At 38.2% G+C, this 25,383-nt stretch overlaps 1 protein-coding gene across 1 annotated transcript in view; it reads right to left on the bottom strand.

Annotated features, from left to right (window-relative positions):
* Positions 1-13,194: 13,194 nt before the first annotated feature.
* LOC128691282 (uncharacterized) overlaps positions 13,195-25,383 on the bottom strand; it is an 85,268-nt gene continuing 73,079 nt past the window's right edge. The window contains exons 30-33 of the mRNA XM_070091660.1: positions 25,170-25,333; positions 23,928-24,137; positions 20,956-21,184; positions 13,195-14,232 (exon numbers count right to left, since the gene is read on the bottom strand). Coding sequence (XP_069947761.1) covers positions 13,866-14,232; positions 20,956-21,184; positions 23,928-24,137; positions 25,170-25,333 — 970 coding nt within the window. The 3' untranslated portion in view covers positions 13,195-13,865. The remainder of the gene's footprint in view (positions 14,233-20,955; positions 21,185-23,927; positions 24,138-25,169; positions 25,334-25,383) is intronic.

Here is a 25,383-nt window from a genome sequence, read left to right as displayed (position 1 = left end):
CTTCCAAGTGGTGTGGCGAACACTTTACCACTGCTGAGTGCGCAGCCATATAATAAATAAATAATAAACACACACACACACACACACACACACACACACACACACACACACACACACACACACACACACACACATGTCATGCCAAATAAGTCAAACCGGCGAGTTAGGCCAAAAAACCGATGGTGTTTTCTACCGAATAAGCAGAGTGAAAATTTATTCATGCCATAAATGTTCGCAAATCAATCTGAACATATCAAGAACTAAATATATATAATTGATTTTAAGCAAAAATTTATAAATTTAAATTGATCTATGATATATTTAGTAGAATTTAGCTAAGAAATAATATTACCTTATTAAGTTGGGTTATGTCAGGTTTGTAAGTTGGATTTTGTCAAGAAATAAAAATCGTTACATTATTGTTAGCGAGGATTTAAATAACAAAAAAAGGCACAATACCGTGACTGGAACGATACACAAATATTCCGCACTACCTCTTCCTGCCTATATATACCCGTCCTGCTCTACTTCTCGCTAGTGTGACTTTGTAAATGGTCCAAGTCGGACCGAAACGTCGTCGTAAGCTTCTCTCTTCTATGTGCGGGTTATTTGTGTAGCGAGGATTTATATTTATCAATCTGTAAATTTTTAGGGGGGGAATCAAATAATAATAATAATAAAATAATAATAATAATAATAATAATAATAAAATTAATAATTATGCAATTAATAATAAAAGTAATAATTATGCAATTAATAATAATAAAATTAATAATAAAATCAATACGACTACTACTACTACTACTACTACTACTACTACTACTACTACTACTACTACTACTACTACTACTACTAATAATAATAATAATAATAATAATAATAATAATAATGAAATAATAATGAAAACAACAACTACAATAACAACAAAATGAACAACAAAACAACAATAACAACATCAACAATAATAACAACAACAATAATAATAATAATAATAATAATAATAATAATAATAATAATAATAATAACTATATCAATTTACGCAGCTATAAATACCTAGATTTCACCTGTCCCAGGATCTCTCTATCCCTCAAGACTGACGTCTTCGTAATTGGAAAACTCTGTTGATACTCCACTCCCATAGACTGTAATGACCCTCGTGGGTTTATCGCTTCCCGATGAATATATAACAATTCACCCAAGTTTCCTGACAGCGTATCTGGTACACAATACACAAATAACCAGTCCCCGTCCCCACCTTCTTCTATATATATACTGGACCCCTCACCTCGTGTGTTAGTGTGACTTGTAAATGGCTCTAAGTCGGACCAAAATACCGTCATAAGCTTCTCTCTCCTATGTGCTTGTTATTCGTGTACTGTTCCATTCACGGTATTGTGCCTTTTTTGTTCTTTAGCGTTCGTAGGTTTTCCAGTTGTTTGTGTCATTCTTGGTAGGAGGAGCCCAAGACAGAGCCAGTGTAAATAGTTCTCTCCGGTGTTCTTGGTCTGGGTTGACCTGAGGTGTGTTCCGCCCTGCTGGACGGGGCTGTTAAAGCCGCTTCCACAAGCAAGATTACAGATGAGCCCGTTAGCGTATTTCTGTGTTTATCTTTCTGGGTGCGTGTGTGTACGTGGGCCAGGACGTAATACTTTGTGTATGTTTGTGAAATATCACAGACAAGCCTGTTGATGTATATCTGTGTTTTTCCTCTTTTTTACGCTTGTGTATGGATCTGCGTGCGTGGGACACAACGCCTTAGCTTATGGATGTCCGAGAACGATCACTGATGGAAAGCTGTGGAGAGACTCGATGAAATAAAGATTGAGGAGAATAAAGCGAATTCCAATCACTCAGTAGAGTGAAAGACTAACGAGGAAGACTTAGCAGTGATAGTCTTATCTCGTTATCAAAGATCACAACAGTATCCCTATCACAACCATAAAGAATACCTCTGTCTTTCTCTTTCTCGTACGTTTGTAAATGGATGTACGTGTACATGTCCGTGAAAGGCCATTTCTCATGCTCACGGCGCCAGACGTTCAGGCAATTTAACCCTCCGTTAATAGCGGCAGAAGAAGTAGGTCGAAACTGGAGTGAGGGCGGTGTATCCTTGATCACCGCTACACCAGCCGCAAAGGTCACTTCAACCTGCCTCCAAAGGTGTTGTCTAACGGAACATTAAAGAAGACTGGCCAGCAACTTCGAGTTCATTTGCTCTATAACCCATACAGGTTTGGAGTTTATGTATTTATAACAATAAAAAATAATAATAACGACGATAATAATTAATAATAATAATAATAATAATAATAATAATAATAATAATAATAATAATAATAATAATAATAATAATAATAATAATAATAATAATCTGACTTGATCTACCAAGCACTAGAACTGTTTTTATTGTATTTTATTGTATTTTATTGTATTTTATTGTATTTTATTGCTTAAACAACAACATAAACAACTTCCATCAATATAGTTTTCATTTATCTTGTCAGTTTTACTCTCAACCCCAATTTACTACCAACAATTTACTACCAACAATTTACTACCAACAATTTACTACCAACAATTTACTACTAACAATTTACTACCAACAATTTACTACCAACAATTTACTACCAACAATTTACTACCAACAATTTACTACCAACAATTTACTACCAACAATTTACTACCAACAATTTACTACCAACAATTTACTACCAACAATTTACTACCAACAATTTACTACCAACAATTTACTACCAACAATTTACTACTAACAATTTACTACCAACAATTTACTACCAACAATTTACTACCAACAATTTACTACCAACAATTTACTACCAACAATTTACTACTAACAATTTACTACCAACAGTTTACTACCAACAATTTACTACCAACAATTTACTACCAACAATTTACTACCAACAATTTACTACTAACAATTTACTACCAACAATTTACTACCAACAATTTACTACCAACAATTTACTACCAACAATTTACTACCAACAATTAACTACCAACAATTAACTACCAACAATTTACTACCAACAATTAACTACCAACAATTAACTACCAACAATTAACTACCAACAATTTACTACCAACAATTAACTACCAACAATTTACTACCAACAATTTACTACCAACAATTTACTACCAACAATTTACTACCAACAATTTACTACCAACAATTTACTACTAACAATTTACTACCAACAATTTACTACCAACAATTTACTACCAACAATTTACTACCAACAATTTACTACCAACAATTTACTACCAACAATTTACTACCAACAATTTACTACCAACAATTTACTACCAACAATTTACTACTAACAATTTACTACCAACAATTTACTACCAACAATTTACTACCAACAATTTACTACCAACAATTTACTACCAACAATTTACTACCAACAATTTACTACCAACAATTTACTACCAACAATTTACTACTAACAATTTACTACCAACAATTTACTACCAACAATTTACTACCAACAATTTACTACCAACAATTTACTACCAACAATTTACTACCAACAATTTACTACTAACAATTTACTACCAACAATTTACTACCAACAATTTACTACCAACAATTTACTACCAACAATTTACTACCAACAATTTACTACCAACAATTTACTACTAACAATTTACTACCAACAATTTACTACCAACAATTTACTACCAACAATTTACTACCAACAATTTACTACCAACAATTAACTACCAACAATTAACTACCAACAATTTACTACCAACAATTAACTACCAACAATTAACTACCAACAATTAACTACCAACAATTAACTACCAACAATTTACTACCAACAATTAACTACCAACAATTTACTACCAACAATTTACTACCAACAATTTACTACCAACAATTTACTACCAACAATTTACTACCAACAATTTACTACTAACAATTTACTACCAACAATTTACTACCAACAATTTACTACCAACAATTTACTACCAACAATTTACTACCAACAATTTACTACCAACAATTTACTACCAACAATTTACTACCAACAATTTACTACCAACAATTTACTACCAACAATTTACTACTAACAATTTACTACCAACAATTTACTACCAACAATTTACTACCAACAATTTACTACCAACAATTTACTACCAACAATTAACTACCAACAATTAACTACCAACAATTTACTACCAACAATTAACTACCAACAATTAACTACCAACAATTAACTACCAACAATTAACTACCAACAATTTACTACCAACAATTAACTACCAACAATTTACTACCAACAATTTACTACCAACAATTTACTACCAACAATTTACTACCAACAATTTACTACCAACAATTTACTACCAACAATTTACTACCAACAATTTACTACCAACAATTTACTACCAACAATTTACTACCAACAATTTACTACCAACAATTTACTACCAACAATTTACTACCAACAATTTACTACTCTGGGGACTATTACAAATATTACATAACTCAATGTAAGAAAAAATCGAACCAAAAAAATAGCATAATATCTTTAATCCAGCTCTGAGCCAGACGGGTTTAGCGTTCATTCTCCTTTAATGTTATGTGATGTTGTTAATTAATCTGACACTTTGAAATTGGCCTACGAAAATTGTATCTTATTTCCGTTTGAGATTATAATTGAAGTGTAACTGAAGTGTAACTGAAGTGTAACTGAAGTATTTTTTGAGGTTCCAAGACTATCGTCTGCACCGATAGGCTTGGAACCACTATCACTATCACCATCACTATCACCACCACTATCACTATTACCACCACTACCACTATCACTACCACTATCACCATCACTATCACAACCACTACCACTATCACCTCCACTACCACTATCACCACCACTACCACTGTCACTACCACTATCACTATCACTATCACAACCACTACCACTATCACCACCACTACCACTGTCACTACTACTATCACCATCACTATCACAACCACTACCACTATCACCTCCACTACCACTATCACCACCACTACCACTGTCACTACCACTATCACCATCACTATCACAACCACTACCACTATCACCACCACTACCACTGTCACTACTACTATCACCATCACTATCACCATCACTACCACTATCACCACCACCATCACTATCACCACCACTACCACTATCACTACCACTATCGCCATCACTATCACAACCACTACCACTATCACCTCCACTACCACTATCACCACCACTACCACTGTCACTACCACTATAACCACCACTATCACAACCACTACCACCATCGCCACCACTATCACCACCACTATCACCATCACTACCATTATCACCACCACTATCACTATCACTATCACCACCACTATCACCGCCACTACCACTTTCACTATCACTATCACCACCACTATCACTATCACTGCCACTGTCACCACCACCACTACTACTACCGCTAGCACTTTCACCACCATCATCACTATCACCACTACTACCACTACCACTGTCACCACCACCACCACCACCACCACCATCACCACTATCACTACTACTACCACTACCACTGTCACCACCACCACCACCACCACCACCATCACCACTATCACTACTACTACCACTACCACTGTCACCACCACCACCACCACCACCATCACCACTATCACTACTACTACCACTACCACTGTCACCACCACCACCACCATCACCACTATCAGTACTACTACCACTACCACTGTCACCACCAGCACCACCATCACCACTATCACTACTACTACCACTACCACTGTCACCACCACCACCACCATCACCACTATCACTACTACTACCACTACCACTGTCACCACCACCACCACTACCACCACCACCATCACCACTATCACTACTACTACCACTACCACTACTACCACTACCACTGTCACCACCACCACCACCATCACCACTATCACTACTACTACCACTACCACTGTCACCACCACCACCACCACCACCATCACCACTATCACTACTACTACCACTACCACTGTCACCACCACCACCACCATCACCACTATCACTACTACTACCACTACCACTGTCACCACCACCACCACCACCACCACCATCACCACTATCACTACTAATACCACTACCACTGTCACCACCACCACCACTACCACCATCACCACCACCGACCAACTGGAGCTCAGGCAGATAACACATCTCACTAACATCAACTACCTGTAACTCTGCAGTAACCAATAATTAGTAAAATAATTGTTTGCCAATTTTTTGTCAATAGATGGTGAAGATAGCGTTGATAAGCTTCCTCTGGAGGATATCTGATGTAATTAGCAAGTGTTTACCTGGAGTTTACCTGGAGAGAGTTCCGGGGGTCAACGCCCCCGCGGCCCGGTCTGTGACCAGGCCTCCTGGTGGATCAGAGCCTGATCAACCAGGCTGTTGCTGCTGGCTGCACGCAAACCAACGTACGAGCCACAGCCCGGCTGATCGTGTGTAGCTGAAGATATCTCATTTATATCCGCTTTGTTACTCTGGCGCATTGATGCTGCCGCAGGGTTCCTGATTCAGTGAACTGGATCAAACCTTAACTGGCTCAGACCTGATTACCTCCTGTTCCCCAGACTCTGAGCGGCCCCTGCGGGGTTAGCTCTTCCCCGAGAATACAGTTATTATTCTGGGGTTTCAGAGCTAAAGTGACGCTCAGAGTGTGATATTGTACATGACTCTAACATACACGATTTTAACATTATTTAATACGTATATATATATTGTGTCTTCTGTCGCAAATATACACAGGTTCCGTATCCATACACACACACACACACACACACACACACACACACACACACACACACACACACACACACACACACACACACACACACATATGTATATATATATATATATATATATATATATATATATATATATATATATATATATATATATATATGTGTGTGTGTGTGTGTGTGTATGTGTGTATTTACGATATGCCATAGGCTTTGTAAAGTAGTTGAGTCTAGGGGATTTTCAGTGAGAAATGTACCCATGGAAAATCGTAATAAGAAATTACATATGATGACATAATTTAATATTTTTTGTGAAGATTCTCTTTTAGTATAATTAAAAAGATCGATAAAATTCATAAAATATATCTTTAATATAACATATTATACGTTATAATCTCAAGAATACTTACGGCAGTTTAATAATGCCATTTAAAGTTATAAAGTAAGTATATCTACATAGCAGAAATCTTAATGATATAAAAGGCTTATTTTATAAAGGAATCGTGTAATGAACACGACTGAATACACACAATGAATAAAAATATGATAATAGATACTAGCTTTTAGTGTTTTGATAATAGCTGTAGAACGGGAGGATATTTCCTATTCTTTTTCCTCCAGTACTTAAGTTATATATACAAGCAAGATCTAGTCTCCACGCTTCGAGACATAGTAAATGCTAGTAGCTTACTAAGTTTATATTCCCTTCAATTAGTGAAGAATGGGTCTCTACAAACAGAGCTGATAAAGTTAGTGTTTCTACGCCCAGAGATGAACGTAACTTATAATCCGACCAGAGTAATGGAAATCTCTTAAACACAGGATAGCTTCTACATTAAGTGAAAGTGTCACAAATACTTATACTTTCTAGAGACTGAGAGAATAATACTATACTCAAGATAGTTTCTCGATGAAAGTAAATGAGCAAACAAGGAAGACCTCGAGACCGAGATAGGTGTCGTTCTGTCAGTATCACGTAACTCACACTTGACGTCAGGTGGTGTCACGTGGGTCGTACAGAGGTGAGTGGCAATACTTAGTGTTACTAGCAACAGTCGTTAATAATTGGTCGTCACATACTGTGTACGTTCCATATCCTAAATAAAATATTATAACATGTAGATATATGCACATAATAATAAAATAAGGAAGATGATGATTATGGATAGATAATATTATAAAGCCGATCCTCTTCTTTTTTTGCTATTAATGAAGATAATCGCATTGTAATATTAAGTAGGTAAAGAAATATAAAGGTAATTTCTTTATAGCTGTGTTTAAGTGTAACAGTGTGTGTGTGTGTGTGTGTGTGTGTGTGTGTGTGTGTGTGTGTGTGTGTGAATATTGGACAGAATTAATCCGTTCTGCCCTCCTAACCTTCAATATTTATCAGTAGGTAGTTGAAGTAGCCTGGAAACGTTCAGACATATACTGTACGTTCTTCTCTACTGGTGCACGAATAGGCTAGATTAGGACATCAAGGTGATCAATAATTCAGACAAATACTGAGCTTGATGGCACCTCTGGAGACTACACTTTGCATACAACCAGAAAGAACAAGGCCAGCAATACAGAATGGTCTTCAGCTTGACTTGGGTATATAACTTGTTGAACCTGGTTCACCGGTAAAACGCCCACACTCACATAAATCAGCTTTTCCGATGAGAGCTGTGGAGCATAAGAGAGCACAGGTATAACCCCGCCTCCCTCACGCCCTCACTCTTCTCCGCTACACTGCCCTACTGCCTCCTCAACAAACCTTCCCATCTCACCTCCCACAACTCGAGGTGAAGGAACTACTCCAGTCTCTGTGATTTGTATTTGTTGCCACTTGAAGGGAAGGAACACAAGGACTTTTTTGGGGGGTTATCCCAGGTATTTTACATTATGTTTGATAATTGTACTTATGTATACCTGTGCCTAAATAAAATTGCTTACTGGATGAGCCAGGTTAAGACACCCGGTCAGATGACCACCACAAACTCCAATGGTTCCTTGTCGTGTGGCCTGGTTCATATATGCGGTAGAAAACACACCACTGTATATTATGGTATTAGATTAATTTTATTTACGAGGTGAACCTGGAAGCTAGCTGAAGGTTTCGCTCATATGACTAAAAGCTCCACCGACTGAATCATCATACCACTAAAATAAAAGTCAAAAATATTTTGTTGTCATGTCTTGCGAAATACGATTCCAAAATACCTTTGTGTTCTACATTATTTTTATATCCGTCGTTTATACATGGCTGTAACCCACATATCCATAACAGATATACAGATATATGCAATACATAAATACAAATATGCAGAGTAAATCTGTATAACTTATTACGAAATTGAAGTTTCAAGGGAATCGACGCCTCACTCAAAGAGTTTCTTTCAGGTATGTGGGAGTAAGATTAACTAGAAGACAAATACACGTAAAAAATCCTCAGGTCAGCTTACTCTCAGTGAATCACCTTTAAAAGTTCAATTGAACCCTTGAAGCACGAGCTACAACAATTTGAGGTGGATTCAGCTCAGAGTCATCTAAGAAGTCCATCGCCTCGACAATAACAACAAAGAATATTTTGGTTCGTTAAATAGCGAATAAATCAAATTTTCTGTGTGTTTACGCTGGTATGTTCACCCATCAGTATATATATATACAAAGTGCTCCTCTCAGTGTATTTATGTTGAAGAATATACACCACCTTAAAATGTATACAATGTTATATTATGGATTTTTTTATATATTTATGTTTATAAATTATTATATTCGTTGAAGCTTGTGAGAAGTAGTCTATGCACGTAACATTTATTACCTCTCTCTCTCTCTCTCTCTCTCTCTCTCTTCTATATCCACAATCATTCTTATCTCTTTTATTGTGTCCCCACAAGTTTTCTTACTTCTCTCTTCCTCTCTCTCCACGACCTTATCTCTCTTTTCCTATGTACCCACAGTCTTTTATTTTTCTCTTAGTGTGTTCCCACAATCTTCCTCACCTCTCTCTCTCTTCCTCTCTATCCACTATCTTTCTCACTTCTCTATCCTACCCCAGTCCTTCCCTAGTCTTGCCAACCCTCTTATAATCTAACCAAAATATTATATCTCCACAAAGACCAGAAAACCAACAGTATTTGTTGAGGCCACCATCAACACACTGATTATTGACTTAAGTTAGACAATATGAACATCAACGATGATATATGAGACCTTGGCCTCTAAAATAATTCTAGCATTTTTTGTTATAGAATATGATGGAGAGTTAGCATGTGCTAGTCAGGGTGATATAAACATGTCTTCTAACGAGATGTGGTTTGTGGAAGGTTGGTGTCTGCTATGTCGCGGTGGCAGCGTTTGTGGCGAGTGGAGTATTTCAGGTGTTTTGTCTTCAGTGTTGTTAGTCTGGTGTTTTAATGTTGCCAGAGTTATTAATAAGGTGTTTTATTATCTTCGGTGTTGTTAGTCAGGTGTTTTATTGTCTTCGGCGTTAATAGACAGGTGTTTTATTGTCGGCATTGTTTTTACTCTGGTGTGTTATTATTTTCAGAGCTTTAAGTCAGATGTTTACATATATATATATATATATATATATATATATATATATATATACATATATATATACATATATATATATATACATATATACATATATATATATATATATATATATATATATATATATATATATATATATATATATATATATGTATATATATATATGTATATATATATGTATATATATATATATATGTATATATATATGTATATATATATATATGTATATATATATGTATATATATATATATGTATATATATATATGTATATATATATGTATATATATATATGTATATATATATATGTATATATATATGTATATATATATATGTATATATATATATGTATATATATATATATATATATATATATATATATATGTATATATATATATATATATATATATATATATATGTATATATATATATATATATATATATATATATATATATATATATATATATATATGGAAGCCATAAATAATTACTAGGGATTGAAAGACAGCTTTGGACGAAGGAAGTAGAAGGAAGCTCCATTTCCTTGGATCAAGAGCTCTCTTTAAAGAAATATGATGAATGAAAACTTCTTTTTACAATTTTTTTTCATTTTTTTATTTCACACATTTTTATGTTAAAATTTTGTTGTCGGAATTTATTAACATTAACAAATAATGTTAACTCTTAGAGCTAATATTAACATTAAATAAACTTCCACATATGTTACACAGTGTTACACTGTTGTACAGTGTTACACTGTTGTACAGTGTTACACTGTTGTACAGTGTTACACTGTTGTACAGTGCTACACTGTTGTACAGTGCTACACTGTTGTACAGTGCTACACTGTTGTACAGTGCTACACTGTTGTACAGTGTTACACTGCTGTTTAGTGTTACACTGTTGTACAGTGTTACACTGCTGTTTAGTGTTACACTGTTGTACAGTGTTACACTGTTGTACAGTGTTACACTGTTGTACAGTGTTACACTGCTGTTTAGTGTTACACTGTTGTACAGTGTTACACTGTTGTACAGTGTTACACTGTTGTACAGTGTTACACTGTTGTACAGTGTTACACTGTTGTACAGTGTTACACTGTTGTACAGTGTTACACTGTTGTACAGTGTTACACTGTTGTACAGTGTTACACTGTTGTACAGTGTTACACTGTTGTACAGTGTTACACTGTTGTAACACAACTTGGTCAATAAATCATGGTACACTGAAGAATTCTCAAAATTTTATTAAGTTCCACACAAATTTAAGTAACCAACCGCACAAATATGTACATTATATATATATATATATATATATATATATATATATATATATATATATATATATATATATATATATATATATATATATATATATATATATATATATATATATATATATATATATATATATATATATATATATTTATATATATTTATACAGGTGATTTCAGAATATGCAAAACAACCACTGTGAAAGAATAGAGAAAACTTGGTTGATATGCCTTCTCTTCTTAAGACTTTTAATATTAAAGTTGTATTCAAAAATCTTGATACAATAAAAAAACTTTTGATAAAGAATTCCCCCCAAAATGCTGATGGATGTGTCTATAAGATTCCTTGTAAAATTTGCGATAAAGTTTATTACGGTCAAACTGGTAAAAATCTCGAACTAAGATTAAAACAACATAAATATAGCATTAGAACTGGACAAGATTCCAATGCTCTATTTATTCATGTAAGAGATTTTAACCATCCAATTGATTTTCAAAAAGTTGAGAAAGTAGTATCAAGGAAGTCCATGGTCGACAGGAATATAATTGAATCTTGTTTCATAAAAAGCAGTTTTGACAATAATATGAATATTTCCTTTGGTTTATATAAATTAGATCCATTTATAATTAATAGAATTTGGGAAGAATTTAATAATACACTGGACAAATAATAACTTTTAAAATTTTCTTGGGTAGAATAGTTTGTTGGTGGGTTATGCAAAGGACCTGTCCAGTTGGGCCGGCGCGCATCAGGTGTTTAACTGTTGTGGGATCTGATAGTGAGGTGTTGGCCAGACCCCTTATATACCTTCCTTGGATGCTTTACTTTCATAGTTCCTTGATAATGTGAGTTGTCACGAAAGCGCTTGAAATTTATCTATTCTTTCAGAGTGGTTGTTTTGCATATTCTGAAATCACCTGTTTACTGTGATCTTATTGCATATATATATATATATATATATATATATATATATATATATATATATATATATATATATATATATATATATGTGTCGTGCCGAATATGTAAAACTGGCTGGTCAATTAGCAAGAACTCATTTAAAATTAAGTCCTTTCTAAAATTTTCTCTTATACGTTTAAAGATATATTTTTTCATTAATGTTAAGGTAATAATTTTTAATTTTGCTCCAAAAGAATCTTGGAAAACTTACCTAACCTTATTATACCAAGAACAATTTATTTTAGCCTAACCCAACTAAATATATTTTAGATTTGTTTACAATAATTTAATACTAAACAAACACAGTGAAATATATTTTTTTCGTTAGGTTCAGAATGATTTTGGCGAAATTATTGCATACACAAATTTTCACTTGTCCTATATGGCAAGATGAGCGTTGCTATTTAAGCCAAGATGGCAAGTTCTGCCTATTCGGCACGACATATATATATATATATATATATATATATATATATATATATATATATATATATATATATATATATATATATATATATATATATATATATATATATATATATATATATATATATATATATATATATATATATATATATATATATATATATATATATATATATATATAGTGCATGTGTGTTTGTGGTTAGTGTATTTTGCTCATGCGTTATAATATTGAGACAATCCCGTACTTCCCTGTCTTAATCATGACTACTGTCTACAGTCTGGCAGACCTGAGCCGTGACTACTCTTTATCATCCCTTCTTATAATACCTTCACAAATATTTCCTGTCTTTTCTTAGTCCTGCTTCATCTTCAGTTGCACATGTTTCAGTTGTTGCAGATGTTTCAGGTGTTGCAGGTGTTGCACATGTTGCAGGTGTTTCCTTCGACAGTTCTCAAGGTTCAAGAAATTACTTTCTTCGTGAGACAGTTTTGCTCAGGTGAAGCTTTGGACTTTTGCGAAACGTTTGGTACTAAATAGACGTAACTTGATCCACAATTAGCACACTGAGGTGCGAGTTTTAAGACCCGCTTGCCGCGGGTTCGAATCCCACTTGTTTTGTGATTTTTCTCTATATATCATATTCACCATTATTGTCTGCAGTTAATTACATTTATATATATATTCACATGTGAGCAATAGATACCCAATAAACAACTTAAACTGTATCAAAAAAATGATAACTAACCTTATTTATCATTTAGGTGAATGTTAAGAATGCACATTTGAATTATAAAAATATATATACACTTTCCTATAGAGTGGAGGTTTTTTGAGGGTGTTGGGGGGTGTAAGGCTAAAGTTAAACATTAATGCTATAAGGATTTTTCTGAGATCCTCGGTGGAGTTTTTGTTCTTGGTGAACACCGTGCCCCATCTGGTGTTCCTGCTGAACACCGTGTCCCATCTGGTGTTCCTGCTTGTACCGCTGCAGTAATACCGTGAGCTCAGTGGTTAAGTTCTCAACGTCCCCTGGAGCGCCGCTCCTACCCGCTGTCGCACCGTCACCTGCTGCCCTTCCAGCCTGAGCCAGTGAGAGCTCTCTGTCACACTCCGCCTCGGAGAGCTCCCTGGAGTCTGAGAAGGCGGAGGGTGGATGAAGGGGTCGAGGAGGAGTCAGAGGTGAAGTTTCACTCGAGGAGGAGGACGAAGATGAAGTACTTTCCACTCTGTAAAAATTGACGTGTATTATGAGAGCTGTATGATCCTATTAGATTTACCGTTTCTTTTTGATTATGATAATAATAATCGATTAATAATGATTAATATCATCATAGCCTTCATGGGAAAGTGCTAAACGCCAAGGAGCATGAATAATACACCGCCTGGGAATGGGAGGTTGTTAGATTTGATCCCAGAATAATGATGTATGTTAAAGAAACAACGGCTCTTATGTGACAATGTTCAACTGCGTCTCGAGTTTCGTTATGTCTTCATAAATCCCTATATAGAGCCAAACATGACATGATAAATCCCTACATAGAGCCAAACATGACATGATAAATCCCTACATAGAGTCAAACATGATAAATCTCTATGCCTAGATAAACATTACTCGATAAATCTCTATGCAGAGTTAAACAAGACTTGATAAAGCTTTAAACAGGTCAAAACGTTGTTCCAGTAAATGCTTGATCTGGAACGTGTGTCTTTCCCTGACTAGTGAGAACAGCACCTCACCTGGAACAAGACTGAGTACAAAGACGGGAAGAATGATCCCAGTTGCTCGGGTCATGACGCGCCGCCAGTCACACATCCATGTTTGAGAATTATAAGAATTAAACACTGATTCTAACATTTGCGCTAAGGAGGACTAAGTGGCCTATGTACTCAAGGTGGGTTTTAAAGAGTGGTTTTTGTCACACAGTAACAAAAAGTGGGACAAGTTATCACCTAAATCAAAGTTCCTGGGGAACACTAAATCTGTAGGGGTCATGCAGAGCCTGGGGAATGGCAGGCCATCAGATCTGACCCGAAAAAAAATGAATAGTGTTTCAGCACTTGAAATCCAGTCAAATCCTCTTTAAAAACTTATAAAATGATTGTGTTTGTGTGTGTGTGTGTGTGTGTGTGTGTGTGTGTATTCACCTAATTGTGGTTGCAGGGGTCGAGACTCAGCTCCTAGCTCCGCCTCTTCACTGATCGCTACTAGGTCCACTCTCTCTCTGCTTCCTGAGCTTTGTCATACCTCCTCTTAAAGCTATGTATGGTTCCTGGCTATTCCACTTCCTGACAACTCTATGACTGAAGAAATACTTCCTAACATCCCTGTGATTCATCTGAGTCTTCAACTTCTAATTGTGACCCCTTGTTGTTGTATCTCATCTCTGGAACATCCTGTTTACCTTGTCACTTCCTCTCAGTATTTTATATGTCGTTATCATATCTCCCTTAACTCCTGCAGTGTCGTCAGGGCGATTTCCCTTAACTTCTCATAGGACATGCAAACCTTTGTACTTTCTCTACTTTCCTTACATGACTGGCATACTCCAATACAGGCCTAACGTACACGGTGTACAGGATCCTGTACACAAATAACCCGCACATAAAAGAGAGAAGCTTACGACGACGTTTCGGTCCGACCTGTTGACAAAGTCAGTGGTCGAAGTTGGACCGAAACGTCGTCGTAAGCTTCTCTCTTTTATGTGCGGGTTATTTGTGTATCGTTCCAGTCACGGTATTATGCCTTTTTGTTATTTACAGGATCCTGTGTGTGTGTGTGTGTGTGTGTGTGTGTGTGTGTGTGTGTGTGTGTGTGTGTGTGTGTGTGTGTGTGTGTGTGTGTGTGTGTGTGTGTGTGTGTGTGTGTGAGTGTGTGTGTGTGTGTGTGTACTCACCTATTTGTACTCACCTATTTGTGGTTGCAGGGGTCGAGTCTTAGCTCCTGGCCCCGCCTCTTCACCGGTTGCTACTAGGCCCTCTCTCTCCCCGCTCCATGAGCTTTATCAAACCTCGTCTTAAAACTGTGTATGGTTCCTGCCTCCACTACGTCATTTTCTAGGCTATTCCACTGCCTTACAACTCTATGACTGAAGAAATACTTCCTACTATCTCTCTGACTCATTTGTGTCTTCAACTTCCAATTGTGGCCTCTTGTTTCTGTGTCCCCTCCCTGGAACATCCTGTCCTTGTCCACCTTGTCTATTCCACGCAGTATTTTATATGTCGTTATCATGTCTCCCCTGACCCTCCTGTCCTCCAGTGTGGTCAGGCCGATTTCCCTTAATCTTTCTTCATAGGACATTCCCCTTAGCTCTGGAACTAACCTTGTCGCAAACCTTTGTACTTTCTCTAGTTTCTTGACGTGCTTTATCAAGTGCGGGTTCCAAACAGGTGCTGCATACTCCAGTATGGGCCTGACATACACGGTGTCTTGAATGATTCCTTACTAAGGTATCGGAATGCTGTTCTCAGGTTTGCCAGGCGCCCATATGCTGCAGCAGTTATCTGATTGAGTGTGTGTGTGTGTGTGTGTGTGTGTGTGTGTGTGTGTGTGTGTGTGTGTGTGTGTGTGTGTGTGTGTGTGTGTGTGTGTGTGTGTGTGTGTGTGTGTGTGTGTGTGTGTGTGTGTCACAGTAACCCTGGGATATCAGGATTTACGTGTAATCTTAAAACCTCAGTTAAGTGCTAGTAATCGCTAAGAGGTTAATCTCCATACCAAGAATTCACCAAACAGAAAAAGAGGACAAACAGGAAATTCCTAACACCATGTTACAACAGTCTGGTGGACCCAGTGACTCTCCCTCAGTCATTCTGAGTTTTTTACTGATTTTTTTCAGGAATTTCACGTATTTCCTGGTTTAACATTTACTGTAACAAATAGCACATAGATACAGTGAGAAGTATGCATACAAAGGGTAATACTAAATCTGCATAATACCCAAGAGTTGTATACGAAAGGCTTGTTCACTATTTCACCTTAATAATAATAATAATAATAATAATAATAATAATAATAATAATAATAATAATAATAATAATAATAATAATAATAATAATAGTAATAATAATAATATTATTATTATTATTAATTATAATAAAAATAATAATAATAATGATAATAATAATAGCAAATCTTATATTTGATAAAATATTTTAACGTATTAATTAACCATAACATCATTACCAACGTTATAGTGAAATGAATAACATTTACGTGGGGGTTCAGAGAGAAGCTGGTAGCCAGACTTGAGTCCTGGAGGAGGGAAGTACATCGTCTGAAGGAAGGGATGGGCAAGTTGCTGTTTTGAGGGGCACCTCAACTGTGACCTCAACCCACCTCTGGCACGATAGGTATTGAATGAATCAGGATTAATGCGTTTCCTCTTTTTTTGGGGGGAGACGGCCAGTATGTCAAGGAAACATTATCTTTTATTATTATTATTATTATTATTATTATTATTATTATTATTATTATTATTATTATTATTATTATTATTATTATTATTATTATTATTATTATTATTATTATTATTATTATTATTATTATTATTACTATTATTAGTTTATTATTATTTTCATTATTACTTGTGACTGGGATAATCAGATTTGATCCAAGGAAGCTCAGACTCCTTGGATCAAGAGCCATTCGCCAGCATCAAAGCACACTCGCCCGACCTTGAAGGGCATTCAGAGCATAATCGATGGAGCATCATTCTACTGTTATGTTTTAATATATAGACTGATGATCCAAGAGGATCAGTGATGCTTCAGTGGGAAGTATGTTGGTGAGGATCATGCACTGAGAAAGTGACCTGAGACCTGAGAAAGTAACCTGAAACCTGAGGAAGTGACATGAAATCTGAGAAAGTAACAATGAAATCTGAGATAGTAACATAAAATCTGAGAAAGTAACGTGAAACCTGAGAAAGTGACATGAAACCTGAGAAAGTAACTGAGAAAGTGACATGAAACCTGAGAAAGTGACATGAAACCTGAGAAAGTGGCATGAAATCTGAGAAAGTAGCCCGAAATCTGAGAAAGTAACCTGAAACCTGAGAAAGTGGCATGAAACCTGAGAAAGTATTAATGAAATCTGAGAAAGTATTAATGAAATCTGAGAAAGTAACGTGAAATTTGATAGTCATGTGAAATCTGATAAAGTATCAATGAAATCTGAGAAAATAACAATGGAATCTGAGGAAGCAACAAAAAATCTAGAAAGTAACAATGAAATCTGAGAAAGTAACCTGAAATCTGAAGGAATCAGGCACCTTCGTAACTCTGAGGTGTCTTCATTGGAACAGATTTCGCCAACCAATGACCACCAGTTCTTGGCAGAGATAATCTACGAAGACAGTGGCAGATAAGAGATATAATCAATCTTGCAGAACTATTCACAGATAACACAAGAAGAAGAGGTAATTAGTCCCTCAGTCCGGAAGTCTGTGTTCAGTACTGTTCATCAAGTCTGAGGTACTGAACACTGTCTTCCAGGTTGAGGAATTGATTACCTTATGTTCTATTGCCTCCGTAAATAATAATAATCATAATAATAATAATAATAATAATAATAATAATAATAATAATAATAATAATAATAATAATATCTTTACTTACTACAAGTACATGTACATAGCATAAAGACCATAGCTGACATCAGTGACATACTACTATATAGAAAGCCCTTTGCTATGCTGAGCATTTCGTGCAAATTAGGTCAGTGTCCCAGGATGCGGCCAGCAGGAACAATCTGGTTGATCAGACCCTTATCCACCACGACACCTGGTCTCAGACAGGGCCGCGGGGACGTTGACCCCAGAAACCCCTCTCCAGGTATACTCCAGGTATACTCCAGGTATACCTAAGACCCGCGTCGGGAAACACTTGTCCTGCTTCCTGACGAATCTTACCTAACCTAACCTATCATCTTACCAGTTACTGAACCAATGTTTTAATGGTGAAATCTGAAATTCTGAAATTAGGCCTTTTCGCTCTAGCCTCATTTTAGAGTATATTTTAAACTTTTAAAAGATATAACTTGAGTCTGAGTAGTGGATCGTTCATCATGTAACAATACTTTCCACCAGTATTTGGGTATTTTTATTGTTGCAGCGCTTCAGCCACACAGACAGACTTCATCAGTCTAATACAGGCGAATATAGCACTGGAGACAGATGTGGCATTTGACGTGATCAGTCCCTCAACCTTGGTAGGAGGTAGTCAGTCCCTCCAGATGTTCGGCTGAAGAGGTCTGTCGTGTGGGCGAAACGTTCGTGCGATAAGGATATCCAAGTGTTGCACATCCAGGTATGTGTCATATTCATCATCTGGACGGTATTATATACAATTAATAACATAATATTTTTTATATTCAGCCTCCAGCATGCAATGTATAACAATCTAGGAATGAAGAGCCTGGGGTGTAGCAGGGAGGAGGAATGAAGAGCCTAGGGTGTAGCAGGGAGGAGGAATGAAGAGCCTGGAGTGTAGCAGGGAGGAGGAATGAAGAGCCTAGGGTGTAGCAGGGAGGAGGAATGAAGAGCCTGGAGTGTAGCGGGGAGGAGGAATGAAGAGCCTGGAGTGTAGCAGGGAGGAGGAATGAAGAGCCTGGGGTGTAGCAGGGAGGAGGAATGAAGAGCCTGGGGTGTAGCAGGGAGGAGGAATGAAGAGCCTGGGGTGTAGCAGGGAGGAGGAATGAAGAGCCTGGGGTGTAGCAGGGAGGAGGAATGGAGAGCCTGGGGTGTAGCAGGGAGGAGGAATGAAGAGCCTAGGGTGTAGCAGGGAGGAGGAATGAAGAGCCTAGGGTGTAGCAGGGAGGAGGAATGAAGAGCCTGGGGTGTAGCAGGGAGGAGGAATGAAGAGCCTAGGGTGTAGCAGGGAGGAGGAATGAAGAGCCTGGAGTGTAGCAGGGAGGAGGAATGAAGAGCCTAGGGTGTAGCAGGGAGGAGGAATGAAGAGCCTAGGGTGTAGCAGGGAGGAGGAATGAAGAGCCTAGGGTGTAGCAGGGAGGAGGAATGAAGAGCCTAGGGTGTAGCAGGGAGGAGGAATGAAGAGCCTAGGGTGTAGCAGGGAGGAGGAATGGAGAGCCTGGAGTGTAGCGGGGAGGAGGAATGAAGAGCCTCGAGTGTAGCAGGGAGGAGGAATGAAGAGCCTGGAGTGTAGCAGGGAGGAGGAATGAAGAGCCTGGAGTGTAGCAGGGAGGAGGAATGAAGAGCCTGGGGTGTAGCAGGGAGGAGGAATGAAGAGCCTGGGGTGTAGCAGGGAGGAGGAATGAAGAGCCTGGGGTGTAGCAGGGAGGAGGAATGAAGAGCCTGGAGTGTAGCAGGGAGGAGGAATGAAGAGCCTGGAGTGTAGCAGGGAGGAGGAATGAAGAGCCTGGAGTGTAGCAGGGAGGAGGAATGAAGAGCCTGGAGTGTAGCAGGGAGGAGGAATGAAGAGCCTGGAGTGTAGCAGGGAGGAGGAATGAAGAGCCTGGAGTGTAGCAGGGAGGAGGAATGAAGAGCCTGGAGTGTAGCAGAGAAGAGCCTGGAGTGTAGCAGGGAGGAGTTATGAAGAGCCTGGAGTGTAGCAGGGAGGAGGAATGAAGAGCCTGGAGTGTAGCAGGGAGGAGGAATGAAGAGCCTGGAGTGTAGCAGGGAGGAGGAATGAAGAGCCTGGAGTGTAGCAGGGAGGAGGAATGAAGAGCTTGGAGTGTAGCAGGGAGGAGGAGGGATGAAGATGATGATGAAGATGGATGAATGAAGATGCTGGAGGGATGGAGGTGTTGGAGGGAAGGATGGAGATGTTGGAGGGATGGAGATGTTGGAGAGAGGGATGGGGATGGAAGGATGGGTAGATATAGGAGGGATAAGGACTGGAGATGGAAGGATGGAGGAGGGTTGAAGGGTGTGGTGCGAGCTGCGTCAGCTACGGTCCACCTACATAGCTCAGTCACTACTACCTGAGACTACCTGGCATGGCGGACAGGTGGCAGCGGGTGTGGCCCTACTCGCACTCCTGCTGCTGCTACTTGCTGCTGCTGTTGCTGCTGCTGTTGCAAGGGCAACTGCTGTGAATGGAGCTGATGGTGTGGCTTGGGTGGCATTTGTGGATGCTGGTAGTGTTGTCGCTGTTGTTGTTGTACGGGAGACGAAGCATCGTTACTCTCCGTGCTTGAGTCGCGCCTCGTAGCGTCTGTTCCTGGGTGGAAATTCACATTAAATTGGCCATCATAATGATTCGGGCTCTAAGAACACAAGAAAGAAGGAGCACTGCAGGAGGCTTAATGGCCCATGTCTAGTGGGTTTGGATTTGACAAGGACCTGCAAAGTATAGGCCAGTATGCCTGCTGCAGTGTTCCTCCCTTCTTACGTTCTTATGTCTAATTCACACCCGCTCAAGAAGGAAGGAGCACAGCAGCGGTCATAGAGTTGTCAGGAAGTGGAACAATCTACAGTGATGTAGCTGAGGTGGGATCCAAACATAGCGTTAAGAAGAGAAAAGTTAAAACTCTTGAAGCAGAGAGTGGACCTAGTGGCGACCAGTGAAAAAGCGGGGCCAGGAGCTATGAATCGACCCCTGCAACCACAATTAGGTAAGCACAATAAGGTGAGTACTGGCCCAAACTGATCGGGTCCAACTCACACCGAGTAAAAAAAAAATAAAGAAAATTTAGCTAGTATATTAAGTGTCTGAGAGATCCATCTCACTGTGACACTCCACTCAGTCTTCATACCTCCGTCTGCGTTGATCATGAAACACCAGTACCGAAAGCTTGAAGCTTAGCAGAAGACTCATTCTCCAGTTTTTTTAATAATATACACAGTCTGTGCTTCTTGTAAAACGCATCAGACGAGTAAAGACGCTTAGGAGAGACAGTTTAAATATTCCTCGGAGAAAATATCACATCATTTTAAGGATGAAATCGTCAGTCAATCACCACAACCTGGTTGACCGGGTTGCGGGGGCGCTGACCCCCGTAACTCCCTCCAGGTAGGTAGATATATTCCTTCAGGTATACCAGACTAGCCAGTGAGATATACAACACTTATCACATCACTTTCAGTCCCTCGTACGTTAAGTTAAACACTTAATATCATGAACGTTAATATATTAATAAAATAAATAGAAAGTATACTTGCTGACACATTATGGGAATATAATAAATATGCTTCATGGGGTTTAAAGACTATCGACTACACTAGAGTCAGTTTACCAAATACCCGCTCTTAGAAGAGCAACCTTGTGACGACGTTTCGGTCCCTCTTAGACCATTGTCAAATTACGACTAAGTTGTGACTTAACATCTGTTCCAGCCTCGGTGCTGTAAGTTTTTGTTTAAGCTGGATGGTCAGTGAGGCCGCACGTAACCTTGACACCACCAGGCAAGAATACTTTCATTCCTGAAACAGAGATTAAAGCAAACTCTCAGGGTATACACGCTGACAGATTAGAAAACATCAGCGTATATACTCTTAGAGAAATGCATCTCTAGGTGTATAATTGATTGTGGACTCATATACGACCTATAAACCAAAAATGGAGACAGTCACAGAATGCAAAACGAACAACAAAACCAGCATATACCGTCACGTCCCCAAAATATTATTAAGTATCATCTATTCTACTGTACTCTTGTTGACATCAGACATCGATGATGTACTAACTTCCTTGGGTTATCCTGGGTGGTTAACCCTCCCGGTTAAAAATCCCAACAAATCTTACTACAGATAAAATCAATCGTCAAACACGATCTCGGCACTTTTAAATTGAAAACACTTTTGGGTGAAACTCTCCCACTATATGCAAAGCAGAAACAAGCGAAGGGATGATTGAAGTTCTTACCAGTGACCAATTAACTGGATGGTAGATGAAGAAACGGCCAAATAAAACAGTCTGTCCAAAAATCTGGGCAGAAGTCAAAGAAAACGCTGATGACAATCTATGTCAGGCTATGACAACCTCACAATGTCCATCACAGAAGATAACAAACTAATATTAGGACTCCCTCGCCATGGGTTCAATCCCAACCCGTTCCGTGAGTTGTTTGTAATAGTGTTATTACGATTTCGTAAATCAAGATAACAATTGTTGGGACTGTTAACCCGGAGAGTTGGAGACCCTGGATAAGCGAGTGTGTCATCCAGGATTGTCTCTTATTTCCATTGAGTTTCCTTAATCTATGTGTTAGTCGACTGTTGTAGTCGACAAACACCCAGGTGTTTATACTCATTATTTGGTGAACATGGGCAGCAGGTATAAGGAAACGTGCTCAATGTTTCACCCGTGCCCGGAACTGAACCCCAGTCTCTCGGTGTGTGAGGACTTTATTAACCGAGCCACCAGAACCCACGCTGAGCCACCAGCACCCACAGAAGTCATGTGGTTAGTATTACATCCATTCTCTCAAAGAAGCCCCTCTCTACAGTGCAATTATTTACAAATATAATTACAAAAAAAGACATTTAAGATTAAATATAAATAACACGTGGAAAGGCGTTGAAAGTCCTCATCAGTTTTCAACGCACTTTTTTCAATCACGTTTAAAAAATCGGACAATAGAGCATTTTTATAAGAGTCGACCACCAACACACTGTTGCAAATGGTATAAAATATTGACAAGTTGAAGACTGAGACACATGTGCAACAGTTGGGTATATTGATGAAACGTTTCGTCTACACAGTAGACTTCTTCTGTCAAATATATAAAGTTTCTGAGGGACTGACCACCTTAAAAACTTTTTCCTCGAGGTCGAGGGGACTGATTACATCATCTTTATTTTATTAATACTGCTGCTTTCTTTGCATTTGACTGAAGAAGTCTAATGTGTAAGAAAATGTTTCACAATAAAGACACCCAGTTGTTGCACATGTGTCTTATTCACCATCATGCTACACATCTCGCATGGTTATACCTGCTACATATCTTTACTTTCAGGTATACCTCTTGTGCGACTTCTGGAGCGGTGAGGGCGACTGCCAGTGTCCTTCCTGGAGTCCTCCGTCCACACCCTGTGTTCTGCAGCCTCAGCAGCAACAGGAGCAGCAGCAGTAGGAGCAACAGCAGCAGCAGCAGGCACGGGCTGTCCTCCTGGCAGTGACTTAGGTCGGCTGCTGTACTCCCCACGGTTGCGGTTACTTATGTAAGCAATCTCTGTAGGTTACAATAAAAAGTATTATTATTACGTTTGTTTCAAGACACAATGTGCAGGAGTTAATTATGTATGTTGTGTCTCTTTAGTAAGTTTATTTTGGCACAGATACACATAACAACAGTCATCATACATAGTGTAAATTACCGAAGATAACCAAAAAAAAGGACAGTAAATACGGTTTTCCTTAAGTTTGCGTAAATAGCACATAAATTATTCATTTTTTTCCACATAGGATATATACACAACTAAGTGTCCAATCAGCATATATTTGTTGAGCATTTACCATAATCTCTATTGAAAGGTTTAAAGTATTCGTGACCTGTGACAAGGTTACGTGCAACCTAAATGTTCATGTGTAGACGATAGGCTTGAAATGCTGGCGCATCTTAAAGAAAAGGTGGACTGTGTAGGTTCCAGCTGGAGAACTTTACTCAACAAACTGGAACATTGCAGTACTGGTTTCTTTGTGATAATTTGTTAAAGCTTCGTCCGATCAAGTTCATATCTTTAACGTCAATAACTATAGTGCTGCTCCGGTTTAGAACGTTGGTCTCTGTGATAACCAAACAATGTCTCTTCAAATTGACTTGAAACTTCCCAAACCGGTTTATCCCAGTGGAAGATTCAAACTAATGTATTTTAGTGGAGGGTTCGAACTAGTTTAGGATTGTTTAGACGCCAATTTGCTATTTTTTTTTTTTAAGGAAACTAGGATATCAGTGTCCATGTGACTGGCTTCACATCTGTAATGTTGATATTTTACAGCATTGGCAACTTATGCCGCATTAAGCATTATTTCTTTTGCGTGTATTGAGGTAGATGGGGCTGGGTTTGTGTGATATAGGTATACATTTCTCGAACCATTGAGATAGAAGGGGCTAGGCTTATGCGATACAGGGACTTAATTCTCGAATCACTGAGGGTGAGGAAGGGTGAGGAAGCTGGACTTATGGGATACCTAGTAGTGTGAGTGAGTTCACTCGCCACGTGTAGAGAGTAACTCACCTGTCTCCCTGAGGTACAAAGCTCACCTGTCTCTTTGTAGTGTGAGTGTGCTCGCTGACGGCCGACCTGGCCGTAAGAGGGAGACTGTTGTGGGTGTCTCTCACTGTGGGCCGGATGATCGAGACAGTCTCTGGGAGTCATGGCGTGGAGAGATAGACCATACTCTAGTGTGTCCTCAGAACTACCCACGCTAAGTGAAACAACGAAGATTGTATATGAACATTGCAGTACTGGTTTCTT

Source organism: Cherax quadricarinatus, chromosome 36 (genome assembly GCF_038502225.1).
Source record: "Cherax quadricarinatus isolate ZL_2023a chromosome 36, ASM3850222v1, whole genome shotgun sequence".
NCBI lineage: Eukaryota > Metazoa > Arthropoda > Malacostraca > Decapoda > Parastacidae > Cherax > Cherax quadricarinatus.
Note: the sequence above shows the minus strand (reverse complement) of the source record. Positions and strands in the feature narration are given on the sequence as shown.